Source organism: Rhinolophus sinicus, chromosome 17 (genome assembly GCF_057876585.1).
Source record: "Rhinolophus sinicus isolate RSI-liver-muscle chromosome 17, RSI-T2T, whole genome shotgun sequence".
Lineage (NCBI taxonomy): Eukaryota > Metazoa > Chordata > Mammalia > Chiroptera > Rhinolophidae > Rhinolophus > Rhinolophus sinicus.
The window spans coordinates 161,279,245-161,298,672 of record NC_142517.1 but is presented as its reverse complement, the minus strand read 5'-3'; the positions used below and the strand labels follow the sequence as shown (position 1 = coordinate 161,298,672).

General features: G+C 40.8%; 1 protein-coding gene and 1 pseudogene across 2 annotated transcripts in view; both read right to left on the bottom strand.

Moving 5' to 3' along the window:
- Positions 1-4,148: 4,148 nt before the first annotated feature.
- Positions 4,149-8,685, bottom strand: LOC109445264 (frizzled-5-like; annotated as a pseudogene).
- A 7,313-nt stretch (positions 8,686-15,998) lies between these two features.
- The window catches only part of PDK1 (pyruvate dehydrogenase kinase 1), a 33,471-nt gene continuing 30,041 nt past the window's right edge, over positions 15,999-19,428 (bottom strand). For both annotated transcript variants that reach the window (XM_019727444.3, XM_019727443.3), the window contains exon 11: positions 15,999-18,832. In XM_019727444.3, coding sequence (XP_019583003.1) covers positions 18,692-18,832 — 141 coding nt within the window. In that variant the 3' untranslated portion in view covers positions 15,999-18,691. The remainder of the gene's footprint in view (positions 18,833-19,428) is intronic.

The following is a 19,428-nucleotide window of genomic DNA, read 5'->3' as shown; positions in this document are numbered from 1 at the left end:
TTATTCCCCTTCCCCAAAAAATCTTTAAAAAAAAAGAAAGTGAAATAGTTGAGAAATTAAGAGAAACCCAGAGTCAAATGACAAAAGGTTAACAATCATTTTTAAAAAGGAACAGGTTAGGTGATTATTGTAACTGCTGGGAAGGGAGCTGAGTCATTTGAATACTTAGAGAAAGAAACTCAGTGATTAGTATCAGAACCTAAGGTCCTGAGGAAGGTATCAATAGTATTTACTTCAAGACCTCCAAGGATTCTGCGAGCATTTTCTTAACACACCTATGACTTCATCTTACCTGTCTCAATTCTAACCTTTACCTTTAACCTCTCAAATGGTGGCCCCTTTAGCTCCTCAGTGTGGGAAATGACTCTTCCAAAGGCAGAGCTTCAGTGTGTGGTCCACCTCCCACTGCCGTTTAGGGCTCTCCCTCATTTGGCTCGGTAATCGAGTCACCTGCACCAAACCCGTAACAGAAATCACTAGATCTCTCATATCTACAATATATATTATGTATATACACATCCACAACACATACATACAGTTTGTAACAACATGAAGTAATATTGTCTTAAAATGATGTACCACAGACAGCATCCAGGCTGAAACAAATCCTGTAATTGTCATCAAGCTGCTAGAAGCTTTGAGAGTTCTGAGTCCGGTTACTTAGTGACTTACATCCTGCCTACCCCTCACTCTGCTTTAACGTCTTGGTAGCTTTTTCTTTCAGAACCACCCTCCCCATTCAGGCGCACTTCTTTCCCAGGATCATTTGATTGGACATTGAAGGCAAGAAAGGGGCTGCAGAGAGAGCAGGGTATTCTCAGCCACTGTCCCTCACACCAGCCCAGATTTGTGATGTGATCCATCCTGTTTGCCACAATCGATGTTAGAAAGCAGTTATTCAGGGCTGGCCAGATGTCTCAGGTGGTTGCAGCAACAAGGTTGCTGATCCCGCAAGGGATGGTTGGCCGTGCCCCCTGCAACTAACAAAGGTAACTGGACCTGGAGCTGAGCTGCGCCCTCCACAAGACTGAAAGGACAACAACTTGACTTGGAAAAAAGTCCTGGAAGTACACACTGTTCCCCAATAAAGTCCTGTTCCCCTTCCCCAATAAAATCTTTAAAAGAAAGGGGAAGGAAGGAAGGAAGGAAGGAAGGAAGGAAGGAAGGAAGGAAGGAAGGAAGGAAGGAAGGAAGAAAAAGAAAGCAGTTATTTAAAGCTTTTTGCCTCTGACGCCCCTGGGTCTTTCTGGAGCACAGAAGTGAAAGAAGCCTCCTTAGCAGGGGTAGCAGTTCATTAAAATATACAACTACATCTCCTAGCTCTGAGGGTCCCATTCTGTACTTGAGAGTGCAGGTCACGGATGCCGTTATTATGGTTCCAGATGGGATCCGTGAGGTTTTCTCCTGGCAGCTGGTGTCAGGATTGTGTAGCAGTGGCCCAGGAGGAAAGAACCTAATGAATACCAACTTGGAAACAGTATTGTCAGTGCATTATTTAAGCTTGTACATGTGCACAGTTACAGACAACACACACACACACAGGCTCATCATGTGAAATTATGACAAAGGTTTGCAAAGATAAAGCAATAAGACACAAGAAAAATTATTTTCAGCCCATTTAGACAACTTCAAAATGTGAGGAGGGAAATAATAGAAATTAAAAAGACTTCCTAAGGTCATGTCAACTGACTTACGAAGAAGTCACATTAGTTCCATTAGACAACCATCTAAGTATTCACCGCCTAATCTATAAAGTAAGACATTGCTTAAAATTGAACTGTGAAAGGAACAGCCCAGAAGATGCCTACGTGAGACTAAGATAAGGAGAGCAGGGTTGAGAACAGACTGAAAACAGAGGCAGCTCTGAAAGTAGACCACCAAAATTATTGCCTATATTGCCTCTCCATGGCTTAGTATCCTTTGTGTTAGCTGTCTTACTTTTTTAAGTAAATTGGTTGTTCTTTTTAGCTTTGACATGTTGCAAAAATGAAAAAATAATTTTTAAATGAATTTAAATCACTTTCATCCACTCATCCCACAACTTTTAGATACACTGTGTACCATTTCTAGATTCCCCCACAAAGAAAAAGACGGAAGGGGGACAATCCATATTAGGCACAATGAACGAAGGCAGAACAATCTATGTACATTCTGGGAAGATATACTAAATGAGGGAAGAGGTCAAGGTGATCAGAAAAGATCCCCATTTGAAAAATTGGAGAGGATTTGGCCCTCAGATGGGGAACTATTTAAAGTTTTAAGAAGAAGCTTCTGAATAAGCACAGGAATCAGATGTGCAAAGAGTTCTCTAGGCCATGTGTACCAGGTTTGTCAACTCCACTGAAATTTTTATTTTGATTCTGAAGATGAGTGTAAAAGCAGTGCATTTTTATAACCATGAACAGCGTCTGCGAGTCCTTAAAACTGTGATACCAAGCTTCTCCCCACAGCAGTGTTTAAATTCACTATGGGAACTATGCATTTGTTTACTTCACATCCATGAAGGAAAAAATTGACCTGGGCTTAAATCTTTTCCAACTTTGGTGTAAATGAAGCACAATGCCTAGCCATGTTTTCCTAGGGAGGCATTCTCAAATATTTAATTGCTTTTCCTATTTTAGCTTCCTAAATTTAGTCCCCACTCAACCCTGGTCATTGGTATTTGCTGGCCATAGCACTGTCACCCCCTTCCTCAGTAATGACCTCATACTCTTCAGGAATGAATGGTTAAATAGATTAGGAAAGCAAACACAATTTTTTAATAGTAAAGAAGTGTGTGTGTGTGTGTGTGTGTGCGCGCGTGCACGCATGCACGCTCATCAATATATAAGTCACTATATAAGCTTTTTCAGAAAAAGAGAAAGGAAAAATATACTGAGATGGCGGTGGGGGAAACAGTTTTCCTCCTGGTGTAGCAGTTAACTGATCCATACTTTAATAGCTTATGCAAGTGTGTTATGGGTCTCATGTGTTTTCTGAGACTGCAGAGAGCAATGTCTTGCTGCTTTTGAAATATCTGGCTATACACTAGTCCAAAGCACAAGGACACTTATTGGCATCCCTCCTCAATGCCCATGTTTGTTCACAGGTAACCAGCTCAACACCTTATTCAAGAGTAGGTGTGATTTCTAATCACTGCTCTCCAGTCAAGGAGGAATAAGAAAAGTGAAAAAACTGTTTCAAATGATAAAGGAAGTGGGATGGAGGTGGAGCAGGTAAATGTTGGAAATTTAATTAATGCAGGTATATCCATTTTCATCCTTAAATCTATAAAGCAACCCCCTTTAGCAACTATCACTAAGTACTTCCTTCAGAAGAAAGGAGTGGGTTTACTTTTACCAAAATTATAACACAAATTGTTTTGTAAAAAAACTGGGATCATTGAAGCCTACCAAGTACCACCCACTCCTCTGGCACAGACCTGCCATCTTACCCATCTAGAATTCAAGCTTAACCAATTGACATCTCCTAGGTCCTCACTACTCCAGATGTTTATACGGGAGGCTACAATGCTACCTCTAACTCATTCAAAACGCTGGTGCTGTTAAGAATGAGAATTACAAGTGCTACAGAAAAGAAACCACAGCTCGCTAAACAAAGCTAGAATGTACACAAAATTGCTCGACACTCCCTAACCTGTCACTTTCGGGAGGTCCTAACCACATTATTTGCTCCCTCTCCTTGGTGTGACTTGTCAAGTCTCCCCTCAGGTAAGACTATAAGCCGGAACAAACACCTCGGACACTTGAATCAGTGGAAGGAGAAACAAGCTGAAAAAGCACACCTGTCAACTTCCCAGTCATAGCAATCCAAAATTTCACTGGTCACATTTTTTTTTAAAGACACAAGTACAGGAAATATTTTTTTTCCAATTCAGACCACACAGTTCAAAGGAACCTAAACCAAGTGTAACTTCATTATAATGCCAACCTTAGGATTGTAAAGCAAAGGTAAATTTTGTTGCCAAAGTGCATCAAAGTTAAAAATTAAGAAAAATACATATAAATTAAAAACAGTGTTCCCCTAAAGAAGGTAGTAAGCAATGCAAAACAGAACACATGTGAGCTGAGCCCCTTTGAGAAGTCCTGGAACAGCTACTCCCTTGAAAGGCCCCTTTTCCCCTCTCTCCAAGTTGCCCATGGGGGGGGGGGGGGGGCCGTCAGCACTGTGAAGGTAAATGGAAGTGACTCTGGCAAAACTACCAAACAAAACCATCTCCGTACCTTGCTCCAGGCCCATCGCTCCACCACCCCTCCTACGCGTGTGACAGGGTCACCACTTGTGGTAGGCAGCTGCAGCCGTCCCTGGTGGCCCCGTCCCATCGTCAGCTCGGAACCCACCTCAGCACAGTCCGGGCAGCCCTGGCACGGTCGCTCTTGTGGCCTGGTTGCCGGAGGCAGCAGCAGCGGCTAGTGAAGGACCGCCATGACTCCACAGTCTTGCCGGACCAAATCCAGACGCCCGACGTAATGCCCACCAGGAGGCACATGAAGTACCTGAGCATGAGCACCCAGTCAGCACTCCCGCTTGGTGCGAGATTGGCCGGCGTTCGGTCGGACACGCGCAGGTGAGCGCAGCCTCCAGCTCTCGCGATAGCGTTGCCCTTACAGGTAGCAGGCCACCGCGACGCTGGCGGGCACTGTGAGGAGCAGCGTGAAGATGCCCATGCGGATCACGAGTTTCTCCAGCTTGTCTGTCTTGGTGCCACCCTGCTTGATGACACTGCGGATGCGCAAGAGCAATGTGAAGCCCGCCAGGAGGAAGAGTGTGCCCAGCAGCAGGTAGAGCACCAGAGGGCCCAGCACGAAGCCGCGCAGGGAGTTCAGGTTCTGGTTGCCCACGTAGCAGATGCCAGCCACCGGGTCCTCATCCATGGAGCTCAGTGCCAGCGCCGTGATGGACTTGACGCTGGAGATGAGCCACATGGCCAAGTGCAAGTACTGTGCATAGCCTGAGATGGCCTCTTTGCCCTACTTCATGCCAGCTGCCAAGAACCAGGTGAGCGACAGGATGACCCACCACATGGAGCCGGCCATGCCGAAGAAGTAGACCAAAGGAAGACAACAGTGCACGGCGCAGGGCCTGTTGTCTCCTAGGGAATGTGGCTGTGCTCGCGGCTGCAGGCGACTCTGGCATGGCCCACGACCAGGCGCACCAGGAAGCCCAGTGACACGCACTGAAAGGAAGGCTGAAAGGAAGATGATGGGCGCTCAGTGTAGCAGAAGTGTTCCGTGTCTATTAGGAACGTGTGGGGAGCCATGGTTGCAGGAAACTCTGAGCTTTGCAGAATGGCTCGGTTTATGCTACCTGTTTCCTCCCCCTGAGGCAATTGTCTCTGCCTGCACCTGAGGGGAGCTTGAGCTTGTAAGCTGCTGAGGAATTTGGTGGGAGCAGCCAGTTCCCAGACACAGAAGGCTGATGCCTATCAGGGCAATTGATAAGATAATTACTTGTGAGTTTCGGTGAATTTTGTATCCTCTATGTGAAAGCTAAAGAATTTACATTTGTTATGTTAATACATACTTGCACGTGCTCAAACTGCTTATATGGGAGCAGAAAAATAAACTTAGTGTCTTCAGGATCACTGAAGTTCCGCGATCGCCATCATATGTGAGAGTGTCTTTTATTCATTCCCACTCCCCCATTCGGGAACCCACCGACTCGTGACGGCTGGCCCGTCACAGGAACGTGGCCACCTGGCTGTAGGTGGAGACCAAGCAGAGCACAGACAGTAGGCCCATCCAGAAGGTGGTGAACTTGCGCTCGCTCATCCGGGCTGAAGAGGGTCTGGTCGCAGGGAACCGCGCAGTTGGGTACCTGGCCCGTCAGCACCTTGTTGTAGATGAGGTGCGACTCCTTCAGGATGGGCACGAAGGGTTCCCGGCACTTGTACACCGATGGGCTCCTGGCGGTGGCGCGCTCGCTCCCCAGCCCAGGACCTGGCGGGGGTGGGGGGGAGCTTGGCAGGAGCCTTGGGGGTGCAGTGGTGTCCTCGCTGCCGTTGTAATCCATGCACAGGACCTCTGCGTTTTGGCCCAGCACTGGAGGCCGTCGCAGGTCATGTGCATGGACCAGGTGAAGCCCTGCTGGGGCACGAACAGGGAACCGGCGGCCTTGGCGCCCTCGCACACCCGCGTGCGGCAGGACCGCAGGAGCTCGTGATAGTGGGCTGGCCGATGGGCGTGTACACTGAGCACAGGAAAAAGCGCAGCTTCAGAGAGCAGTGGATCTCCACCAGCGGCCAGAACTGGTGCACCTCCAGGCCCGCCTCGTCCTCCGTGTCGTGGTTAAACTGGTTGTGCATGTGCGGCAGGTTATAGCCGATGCCGCGGCACACAGGTACTGTGACTTCCTGGCACACCTGGGCCTTGGAGGCGGCCACCGCCGGGCCTGCCAGCTGCGTCAGGAGCAGCAGCAGCAGCAGCAGCAGCAGCGAGGGCGGCGCCAACGAGTCAGGCCACGCCAGGGCGTCCTTACTCCCCTCGTCTCCCTCACTCCGCGCGAGGCCAACGCAAGCAGGGGAAACCAGGGCGGTTGCTTTCCTCTCCGCCGAATTGTGTGTGGCGTACGGGCTAGCAACCTGTTGGTTTCTTTTCCTCTTCAAGAAATCTGCCCCAAGAAAAACTGTTTCGGGAAAGCGCTGCCTCCCTCGGCAGGCAGCGCTCAGCTCTTCGCTGGATAGAGCTGGGGAGGGGCAGTTAAGACTCCGATTCCAGGGAAAATACTCTTTAAAACAGAAGCTGGGGAAGAAAAATTGTAACCACTCCTAATTAGAGGGGCGTCAACGGCTTAGTCCCCGCAAGTGGTCTCCAAATCTCTAGATTAGCCTCTCTCCCTTCTCTCCCCTCCACCTCCTTAACCAATCTGTTGACAACCCGCCCTGCCCCCGCCTCCTTTTCCACTGTGCCCTCCAGGCTGGCCCCCTAGGTCAGAGCGCCAAGGGGACAGAGAGCCACGGAGAAGAACCGAGAGAAGGGAAGGCGCGGGCTCTCATCTCCGCGGATCCCGAAAGAAGCGGATAGTACAGAGCCAGCCTGAGTCCCCCGTCCCTGGGACACTGCTTAGAGCCAAGTGACTTAGAGCCAAGCTGACTCTCCTGGTCGGCTCCACCCCCACGCGCTCGCACCCTTTTTCCCACGTCCGGCTGGCGTTGAACGATGCTCAGCCGGGGCGGTGGCGACCGTGGCCGACTGACGGCCGCGGTCTGACTGCCCCTCCTGCCTAGCGGAGTCACCTGCTTCTAAAGCCCGTCGGAGGCCCGGACACTGCCCCTTCGCGCTGGGGCTCCGTTTGTGGGCTGCTCCTCCGAGCTCGCCGCGCCTCCCCACTGCCTGCCCCGCGGGTTCGGCCAATCCTCCCGGCGGGCAGCCGAAGAATACCGGCCAATCGCGGGCCGGGAAGCAATGGAGACCGGGCGAATGCTAATCACACCTTCTTGAGACCCCGGGCGGGAAACCCTAGCTAGAAGTCCCAAAGAGTTCTCTGCTGGCGCCCACTCAGTTTCCTGTATTGTTCTAGTTTATGAACCTTTGCTCTTAGGGCCCCTACCTTTTCTCTGCAGCTAATAATCCTTACAAGAGTTCAGCGCAGTTACAATAATCACCTAACCTGTTCCTTTTTTAAAAAAGATTGTTAACCTTTTGTGATTTGACTCTGGATTCCTCTTAATTGCTAAACTATTTCACTTTCTTAGTTCTTTCTGCACCCTAGATCCTAAACCACAAACTGGTATTCTTCAAATTCATTTCACATTACATGTTCTCTTACCTGCCAAACCCATTTGAAACAGTTGAGTGGAAATTGCCTCAGAAACCAGAGAGACTGCTAGTGCACTAGGGGAATAGCCACCCAAGAGAATCTTAAGAGTACCCGGTGAGCAACCTCTTGTGCTCTTATGCTATCAAGCAGGGTGATTGACCATTTCCACTTTGTAAGTCTAGAATGTCACACTGTTTTCATATGTGTAGGTTCTTTGGTATTTTATCTTTGAAACAAGTATAGTTTAACAGTCCTTAGCTTATACTGAGGTTTATAGGTCTCCTGTAGAAAGCTAAGGTTAGTGTAAAATCTACCCTGTATTAAATCACAAAGGAAAAACGACCTGCCTTAGCTTTTTGGAATGATTCATGAGTCCATGCTTTGCTCTTTTATTACTACATATCATAACTTTTATTAGTGCTTCCATTAATATTGTCAGTCATGAGCCATAAATTCGACTCTGAGTATATCCACGGGCTTTGATAAAACTCTTTCTGAATCACTGGTTTTTCTGTAAATCATATAAAACATTTTTGTAAAAGAGTGGCAATTCACTTGGCTTTGGTTTAGCACTCAATATTTTTTAAGTGTAGAATCATAGCTGCTCAGAACTGCAGGAGGTCTCAGAAGTCATCTTTGCTCACTTTCTCTGAGTGGAGTGTAGGCAATCTGTACATTTAGTGAAAGAATGAATCTTCTCCGTGACATCATGCTGCTAGTAAACATTACCTCACAACATACAGGGTTTTGTTTTGTTTTTGCTGTTTTTTGTCTTTGTTTGCTTTTGAGACAAATTCTCAGAAATTTGCCTTGGGATTTGTGTGTTTCCCTTTGAGGCCCACAGAATTAGCCTAATATGACAGGTATATAACTTCTCACTTTCAGATTACCACAGGTTTCCAGGGACTTCTCTTGTTCAGGCTTCATGTCCTCAGTTCTGTTCAAGTTTCTTCGTGTGTCGTAATTTCCACAGCCACCCCTTACTTGACCCCTTGAATTTGGCCATGTTCCTCTTTTCAGTGGGGACAGTCACTCATAATACTACATATTGACCAGCCCTTCTGTTTTCTGGCCCCCATTTTTTCATCTTATTCATAGTGATATCTCAGGAGACTGTCAAATTATTTGCTGGAGTCCAAATACAGTACCTAATTTCAAGGCCTTTGCCTGACCGAGACCAAAAAAAGGAAATGAGTTGAGAAGTGCAGAGGGGAAGAATTTATTTTTATTTAATGCTCTTAAATATTGTTTGAATTTTTTATAATAACCAATCATTTTTACAAATTAAAAAGAAAGAAAAGAACACATTAGTGGGAAAGTATAGTGTACACTGTTGTGTTCTGTTTTTCTATTTATTTTAAAGTGGACTTTCTAAGACCACTAGCCTGGAAGACAGAAAACATGCATTCCAATGTCAGTTCTGTCATTAACCAATTTAGATGCAGCAATATACTATCCAAGAGGAAAGTGTCATTTTATTGCTTTTTAAATTACCCAAATCATCTGAAAAGATTTATAAATTACAAAAGAACATATACGAGGTCCGACAATTAAGTTCACGAACTTAACTGTCTGACCTCATATGTCATAGATACAAATTTTGTATCATAATATAATGCATCTCCGTGAATCCGCTATTCAGTACAAAACCTTCCACCTTAACAAAAACCTGTGTGTGCCTCCTCTTCCCATCCATGTAAACATTGGCCAGTTTTGCATTTATCATCCTGTCACTTTAAAAAAAATACAAGTTTGACATATGCCTAAGCAACACATTGTTTTGTTTTTGAGCTTATAGATATGGTATCATACAGTATGAGTCTTCTGGGAATTTTTCACTCAGAATTATGTTCCTAAGATTCATCCATGTGTGGAACTGTAGTTCATTGATTTTTACTGCTGTATAATATTTCATTGAATAGACTATACCAAAATTTATGTGTTTCCCATCAATGGATTTGGGGGATATTTCCAGTAGTTTGTTATTACAGAAAGTACTACCGTAAGCATACAAGTTTCTCCAGGATATATATCTAAGAGTGGAATTTTAGACCACAGGGTATGTCAATGCATGATTTTACAAGAAACTGCCAAACTGGTTTTGAAAGTGAGTTATAAATTTACACATGCATTATAATATACGTTCACCTTGATCCATTCTCATCCTTGGCTTTGTTAAATTTTTAACCTAAGGGATATGAAATATCATCTCAATGTGCTCTTCATTTGCATTTTCTTGATTACTAAGGAAGTTGAGCACTTACGTATATACAATGTGGCCACCTGTGTTTTTTTCTTCTGTAAAGCCCCTGTTCATAGCTGCATACCCACCGCCTTACATTGTAGGCAATCCAAAATGAATGAATTCCCATATAGCAAAATAAGACCTAAGGAGATAGACCAGTTAAGAAAGATGTTTAACCACAGGGAATAACAGGCCCTGCTTCCCTTACATTGTAGTTCAATAATTTTTATTATGTAGCCAGTTTAGTACAACTGTTGGATAACTGATTCTTTTGCATAATTGATTTTTTTATTTAAAAAAGGGGTTCATATAATTATCTTACAGATAATTTTGCATACGATATTAGTTATCTTTGGAGAAGAAGTACTCTGCTTCTATTATTTAGTTTTAACCGCAATAGAGGAGTTCTGAATTTTGTTCCAGTAGCTGAACAATGTAAACAGTAGTGCTGTTTTCAAAATATTAAGCAATTTCCAGAAAAACATGAAATACTGGATCTAATTCTAACAAATTAGCAGTATTTTTCTACCAGAAAATGGCTACTATGAGTAAACTATAAAATTACATCCACAAAACTAAGTACAAGAAAAAGTATAAACAGCTATTCCTGTGACTGTTGTGTACTAACACCTATAAACAGATGTATCATGAGGCACCAAATTTATGAAAAATTAATAGAAGCTTAATATTGAGAAGATTCTGTCTATTCATTATCTTAAGCTTTATTTAAAAATTTTCTACATCTTTCTGAATTAGAAATAGGTTATTATATAGTTTTAGCTGATAGGTGTTCACAGAAGCATGATTTTAAAACCAGCTTTCTCAAAGGAGTCCGGGTAAGTAAAGAAGTCACTGGCAGCAAAAAAGCTCAAATAGGAATTTTATTTCTATGTCTTTTCCAGCATTTCTTCTGAGGAAGCCATGGAGGTGTGTTGCTCTATCTCCCTTCAGAAAGGAATTTACCAGTTAGCTGTAAAGAGGGAATTAGCCGACAAGCTCCATCTGTTGGTGCCATCAGGCTCTGCTTCAGCTTTCTAGCCATCCTCTTCTTCCAGGACAGGCCCTAGCCAGTGACTGAGAATGGTGAGTGTTCTGTCCATTTCTGACCCAAGTGGGGAACAATCTTTGCTCAAGATCTTCACTATGTTCGCCAGAACTGTCAGAACTGCAGCATGGTCTGAGGCTCTCCCTCCCTGCCCAATACTGACTGCTTCCTCCCTAATTCATCCCTAAATTTCATTCCAGTTATTCCTCAATAAACCTTTTGCCCTACAGTACTAACTCTCCCAGCATCTGCTTCCCAGAGTACCCAACTAACACTTTTCTGTGGCAAGGGCTTTAATTAAAACACTAGGTGGCAGCATTTCTTTTTACTGACCTGCAAACACACACACACACACACACACACACACACACACACACACACACACACACACACACACTAGCTTGCAGGCAGCCCAAGACCTCTACAGGAAAAAACTATTGGTTTATCTTTTAATCAAACCTTGGGTTGATAAAGTAGTGATTGAAGTTAAGAGAGTATAAAAGCATTTCCATCATATAAAACCTTGGATTTGAAAAATGGATCAATAGCTTGAAGATGCTTTACATAAAAAAAAATTTACCTGTGCCAGTAATCAATGTAGAAAACGTCATGGTATCATTAGTTTATAATACTGATACTAATGGCTATCATTTATTGAGTACTTACTACATGACAGGAAATGTGCTAAGTATTTTACATACATTATTCCATTTAGTTCTAGAGGCTGCTATCTAAACGATATTAATTCACAAAATTAATTAATTGCTCTTAAGAGTTTTCAGCTTTAGCCAGGAAGTACATTAGCACTGGATCTGGAAATTGCTCTCCTGGCTATATAATGAATGTATTCATTCAAATGTTAATGTATAATTGTGGATCCTGGGAACCGAGATGCTATTATGATGCTTATTAGCTTAGTCCCACAGAGGGTATATCACCAGAGTAGTTATGAACTTTCCAACTACATTACTTATTTAGAAAAATACTATTTTCTTTATGTGAAAAAAGATCAGTTGTAAATTGTAGCTTGGAAAAGTATAATACAGTAAGTGTTTGAAATACCATTTCGATCCATGTATTTCTTTTAAAATCTGACTCCTTCACAAAGTTAGGTATGTAAAGCATTATTCTTATCTTGTCAAGGATGGGAAAAGTTGCCTGAGAGTGGAGTCAACACTGTCGGATCCCAAAGTAGGGACCCCTGGCTATTTTGAATGGGGTTGGATTTTGTCAAATCTTTTTCCTGTGTCAATTGATACTATCACGTGATTTTTCTTCATTAGCCTATTTATATGATAGAATACACTGATACTTTAATGTTAAACCAGCCCTGCATATGTGGAATAAATTCCATTTGGTCATGGTATATACTTCTAATACACTGTTGGATTCAATATGTCAGTATTTTGTTGAGATCGTGGCATCTAAATTTTTGAGAGATATTGGTCTGTAGTTTGTGGGGTTTTTTTGTTGTTGTTTTTTTGTATTGCCTGTCTGGTTTTGGTATCAGAGTAATACTGGCCTTATAAAGTGAGCTGGGAAGGGTTCCCTCCTCTGCTATTTTCTGGAAGAGATTATGTAAAATTGACACTAATTTCTTTAAATGTTTGGTAGAATTTTTTAGTGAAACAGTTTGGGCCCAGAGATTCTTTTTTGGAAGCTTTTAAGTTACAAATTAGACTTCCGTAATGGTTAAAGGACTATGCAGATTACCTAGTTCATTCTGGTTGTTTTGGTATTTTGTGGTTTTCCTCCTGGCTGTTTTGGAGAAAGAGAAAAACACTCAATGAGAGGGTCACATATAATATGAAAATCTTACCAGTAATTTGAGGAGTTCATAAAGTATTTTATATTCAGGATTTAACTACGGACTTTTTAATCATGAATCTAAATCATTGCTGAATGCAATGTTGAAGGGTTGGTATTTCCTTCTTCCACCCTAAATCTGATTTTATTGGTTCAATTTTCAGATTATTGGAAGTAAATGATTTAACTTTTATGCTACCAAAACTCCAAGGTCCTACAAGTGTTTTTTACTTGACATCAAACATAGAATTTCGAAAAACCTTCCTGTGTGTTGAAATAATACTTTAGATATGTGTTTGCTATTTTTATAGCTGTATTGGTCGGGGAATAATAAGGAAGACAGAAATTAAGTATTTCAAATAGAGTAGATTTAGTGCAGGGAACTGATTATACAGATGACAGAAAACTGAAAGAACAAAAAAGGCAACCGTGAAGTAACCCAAAGATTAATAATTGCAAGAAAAAAAGTTCTCAGTCCCATCCAAGGCTGCAGAACAAAAGGGAAGACATGTCACAAAAACCCAGGTGCCACAAGGAGCACATGTGGCAAGTGCCTGAATCTCCAAGAAGGTGTGTGGCTGGTGCTCAAGGCTCTGAGGGGGAATCGGGGGCTGGCAGCGGCTGGGATACCTGACACACTGGACACCTGTTTGTCACGTGATAAGTGCAGAACAAGCAGGACAACTAATCAGTGACATAGTAACCCATTTCAGAGAAGACAAGAAGAGCCACTGTTGAATAGACACAAAGTTAAAATAATATATTACAGAATTCACAGCAAAGATAGAGATGGACAAGAGATAATTCAGCTGGAAAGTTACAAATTGAAAGTGAATGCCGTGGCCAACTTGTACTCACCATCAGGAAACTGCAGGTTTAGCACAGGGCCTAGTACATTTGTGGAATGGATAATTAGATTACTTTGGGACAATACTGCAGGACAATTATGCCTTCCAGTGATGATGAGTATTTGAGAAAATGCACATACCCATTTTATAAACCTAGTATCCACGAACGTTTCCTTTTACTTTGGGTTGTTTGAATTTCTTTTGTGTGGTCTTTGTTTTATAGAGCATAGTGGATAGCTTAATGCCCACAGCAATAAACTACCAGTTGCAATAAATCAAATTCATTTCACTTAGCATGCTTCTGAGAAAATAGTTAGAGAAAAACATACAGTCTTATTTCCTTTACAGTAAATAAAATTTCAGAGTCTTTAATAGGATACTTAATAAAAGGACAGTTGTTTACACTGAAGTGTAGTAAAAGCTGTCTTTTACCTTGTTAAATTAAAGGCACTTGATCAAAGTATCACAATGTTCCCTCTTCTGAGAAAAACCAGAGAAATCTTCCATTTGTGTTGTTTTCACTGAAGAATCATCTTCTGGAAGCTCTGAGTATAGTGGTCATAGCATTACACAGAATACCACTGTAACTTTCTCTTTAAATTGAAATCAAGTGCTGTGATATGCTGATTAGAAATTAAAAGTGCATGTAGAGTGCTAGCTCAAAAATACCCATTATTAACTTTATCCCTTTTAGAAAACACAGGTTTAAGGCAAGACAATTTTTAGTTTTGCCGATTATGATAAGTCACAATAACCTTCCATGATTTGGGACTGAAATTAAACATGGAGTTTTTTCATTATAGCAATTCAAAATGACACCATTTAATGTGGTTTATGAAAATGTCCGATTATCTAAGAACCTCCAAAGTGTTTAACTAAAAATGGAATCCAATCAACTGAGAGGCTCTTAAATGATACAGGAAAAGAGAAATTTAATTCCATGATTCAGAAAAGCCATCTGAGTATGGTACTTATTTTTTTGTCATTTTAGTCCCCGTGTTTGAATCCTGTAAAAGAAGACATCTAAGTAACTATGGCAAAAATACTGTGGTTTTTTTATATTTGAGTTAAAAATGCCCTGGTCTCATAAACCTTTTGCTAAAAAAATTTCCACCATTTTTAATTTATTATAAACAGATGTCAACATTTCAACTCAAAAACTACAAAATTTCTGACAATATTCTATGTGACAACTATAAGAAGTACACTTCTACACTTCCAGAAAATTAACTTCTGGAGGAAGACAACACTCAAATAGAAGTTTCTCTGGTTTATCTTATTGGAATGAAAATTTTGTATTTTTGCTCAAAAATCTCAAATTTAACCAAGTAAAAGATAGCTGTCACTATTCCCGGGTATAAATAATAGCTTTTCAAGACAAGAGAAAAAGACTAAAGTTTTGTACCAAACCCTGGCAATCTTGTCTTTTGCTGTTAAAAGCCTGTTGTAGTGATTGCTGAAGAAATGCAAAGACTGTAAAAAAAAAGAAAAAGTGGGTAGTATGATGTCTAATTCTTTCCAAACATGTGACTAGAACAAAAGATGCAATAGTTTAAAAATGCCGGAACTAAGCAAACCAGTGGTGCCTTCTTTTATCACACATAAAGTCCTTCACACTATTAATTATAGTATTTTTTCAAATGCATTGGGCTACACTGTAAGAAAGTTAATTATCATATATGATAGAAGTTAATCATATATGATGAAAAGTTTCTCCGGCAACAGCCATGTGTGCAAATGAGCTAACTCAATAACACTAAGCCTTTGTGTCCCCAGTTCTTGACCCTTGTTCTGTTATGGAACTTGTTGGCTTTAACAATGATGGGTTTTGGTCCCATCCCATCAATCAGGAATAAGACAGGAATCTATCTTTGTTTAGGTATGACTTTCAACTGGTACAAGCAGAGGGGTAATGCAGGTTCAATTAAGACCTTTTCTACAATTAATTATATTGTGAAAAGTTACTCAAAGAGCACTTAAATATAACCTTTCAAAAATCACACAACAGACCTTTATTTATGCAATAAGTCATCTGTGGATGTTTGGATAATGAACATCTAAGATAACTCAAACCATACAAACTCTCCCTCTGGCTTTCTCTATTAGAATAAACACATTGGAAATCTAAGTTCCAAATACTTCCTCTACTGAAGATAGTGAGATTTAGTGCAAGCCAACTAACTACAAACTATTGAATGTTTACAGAATGTTGACCCTTGGTGATGAAAGACTTTTATTTAAAAAAAAAAAAAATTTCAAAACCTAAATTGACCCAATTTAATTTTCAAAATAAGAGTTGATCCATGTTTTCAGTTTATTGCCGTTCACAAAACATTTTACAAAATAATATGGTAGACTTCCACCTCATCATCTTCATGTAAAAACTTCACAGTGCAAGAAAGTGAATGCTATTGAGCATGAAGATATCTAAAGCCAGCCAGTATTTTAAGTATAGGGCAGAATATTTTTGCGATTCTTTCTATAAAATGTTGGCACATTCACTAAATGCTCAGGTTATAAAAATCACTTAGTATCAATTCTTATCCTTCAGTATGTTTTTATAACTACATAGCATCACATTAAATGCTGGTAGACAAAATAGAGTAAAAACTCTAGAAACTTCCCAGGTGGCACAATGATTTAAAACCAACTAGGAAAAAGCTTCCCTTAAATATTTTTCTATGTAATTTTCTGTCCATTACCACAACAAAGTAAAGAGCCGTTATTATACCTAAAAAGAAGCTGAAAAAAAAAGATTTCACTTTTCCTCTGAAAACACCATTTCTTAGCTCTTAATAAAAAGGAAAAAGTTTAAGTTTTTTTTTTTAGGTGGGGGGAGTGCTTCATAAATAAAAACATCAAGTTTTTGTCAGTTGTACAAATGTCTCATTTAGGAAAGAAAGTAGGTAACTCTGATTCAAAGGATTCTAAAAATTTTATCATTACAAGAAAAGTGTAATTTAAAGCTAAAAAATTGTAACATATTGAACTAATAAAAATCATCTATTAGCATATCCTATTGCTTTTCACAAAATGTGTAATTAAGGAACGACAGGTTAGGTAAAATCTCTTTTTCCAACATTTGGCCAGATTAGGTAAGAAGCCTTGAGCAAACCACATACCGAGTCTCAGCGGCAGCATCTGTCAAATCAGGGTTCTGGCCTAACTCTCCCTTAACATCCCTCCCAATTTACAAATTTACATAGAATTGTTAAGCTTATATAATCCTTTTGTTCTAGAATGCGGTGTTTCAACTCAATGTATTTTCCAGATAGATAAAGTTTCCCCCCTTTAAGTAGTAAAGCTGTTCTTTAAACAGTTAAAATGTTACTTTAAAATTTATTGTCAATGTATTTTCCTTTCACTTTAAAGATGAGGTCTGACTGACAACAATCTCCTCACTTCATGGTCACCCAGATTTGGCGGCTGATGGAGTGACCAACATATACAGTTTGGGCCCTGGCTACAATTATTTAGGCCACACTCTGAGTCCCAACACAAGCATGATACCACCTGCTCTGTATCTCTCTCTTTTAAAGCCCAATGGAGATATCAAAACATACCAAAGTATCTGTAGGCTACAAATTATCACACAAATGCAAAAGATTTTTGCAATAAGCCGATTGACTTTTTTCCTGATAACAAAGTCTATATATTTTTTTTTAAACTTTTATTTATTTAAGTGTGTTTTTCCAGGACCCATCAGCTCCAAGTTAAGTAGTTGTTTCAATCTAGTTTTGGAGGGTGCAGCTCACAGTGGCCCATGTGGGGATTGAACCGGCAACCTTGTTGTTAAGAGCTCGCCCTCAACCAACTGAGCTAACCGGCTGCCCCTAGGTATTTCTTATAAAATGTATGTTCTTTGTAAAGACTTACGCATTTATGGTTCTGATCCTTCTGTTATCTGGCTACTGTTCTCCAGTAGTCATTTTCTCTCCTGCTTCTAATTATGCTCCTAATTATACCAGGCTTGAGATTCAGTTTGCCATCCAAGTCTAGTAGTCTGACCTTTCAATAGGTGAAAACCAAAACCTAAAGATATGTATTATTTTAGTAAATTGGTATCATTACTCAATTTAAAAGAATGGTTCCCTAACTAGGTGATGCATCAAACTCACCCAAGAAGCATTTTGAGAGATTCCTGGGCTCTAGCTGTGGAGCCTAATTCAGCACATCTGCAGTGGGACCCCGAAAGGCTCTGTCCTCAAAAGCTCCCCTAAGTAATCTCAACAACGTTCAGCTTTGGGGACTCACTGCTTTGCCTTCAATTTCTTCTCTAGAATGGTAGCAGTTGCTAGTTGGTTTTTAGTATAAAAATTTCCCCTTGCATTTATCACATGCATATTCAAAGTAGATTGCCCTTGATTTTGGCTTAGATCCGTAAGGAGCTAGTCATTACAATCTTTCGCAATAAAATTTTAAAATGATAAATTAACTTCAGAGCTAAGACAATGCATGAAGATACTGAAAGGTGGCTGGCTCTGTACTCACAGAACAATGGTTTCTGCTTTACCTGGAGTTAGTCACTGGTACATAGGAAGACCATCTTACCGTTGCCACTACTACATAAAGGATGGCAGAACTCGTCCAAATAACAGAAAGATGGCTAACTAGCTAATCAGTATTACTAAGAAAACGTTTCCAGCAGACTTAATGAAAAGTATTTTTAAAAAATCACACAGCTTCCTGTAGAAACCCAAAGACTTCCAATCTTCTGAACTCTACCATAAAAGAGAAAAGTTGACTGAAATTACATTTGTTTAAAAATATGTTCAGTTAACTGTGAAAATATAAGTGTCAAATAGGTACAATTTCACCCTTCAGGAGATTTAACAGGCATAAATGGAATTCAGCTTCCATTTGTTCTACCCAAATAGATAATTGTGAAAAGGATACATGAAGTATTTGGCATAATGTAGTTCTGAACACCGTCCCTTCCAAACCTAATGCAAAAGCCACATTTGGAGTTATCAGGTGTCCCAAGTGTATCTAGGCACTGCGAAACGTTGTCATGTCTTTTGGCTCTCTGCTGGGGACACACCAGTCATCAGCCTCATGGTTGGTTTTGTAATGCTTCCAGGCAGCTTTGTTATACACTGGGAGTCTTTCTATTGATTCTGTTGACAGAGCCTGAAAGAAAAGCAGAACCTAAGTCTGGCATGTTTTTAGAATCCATTATTTTAGAAACTATAGAATAGCAATAAGGTTACTACCAATTAAACAACACTCTATTGGCTTTGTATTTTATTCATCGTAACACCGTCTCCATACATTGTAAAATAGAGCACATATTTATAACGTGTTATTAAGTCTGTGGCACTGCCTGGCATGCATGTTGATTTGAGTTTGTAGCTTGCAGGAAATCTACAGCCAGCCTGGAAGCCGCTGGATTGAAATCTTACATAGGTGTAATAAACGCCACTTATAAAACACAACCTAGAACAGAAGTTGGTTAACTGAAAAAGCCATGTGACTATAACAGCATAAAAATTGACACATGCACCTTAATATACATATAATGGTACAATCACTTAATGAACTCTATTTTAATTACTTACTAGAAAAAATATTATTTTTTTCAGTATAGTCCCTGTACTTTTAAAAATTCAATGTCATATTATTATCAATAAATATAAAACTACGTCTAAGGTATCTTGGCTTTTGCATAAACCATTCTTGGCCCTGGGTTTGATCCTGTGTCTTTTCTTCCTGCCATTAAAGCCACC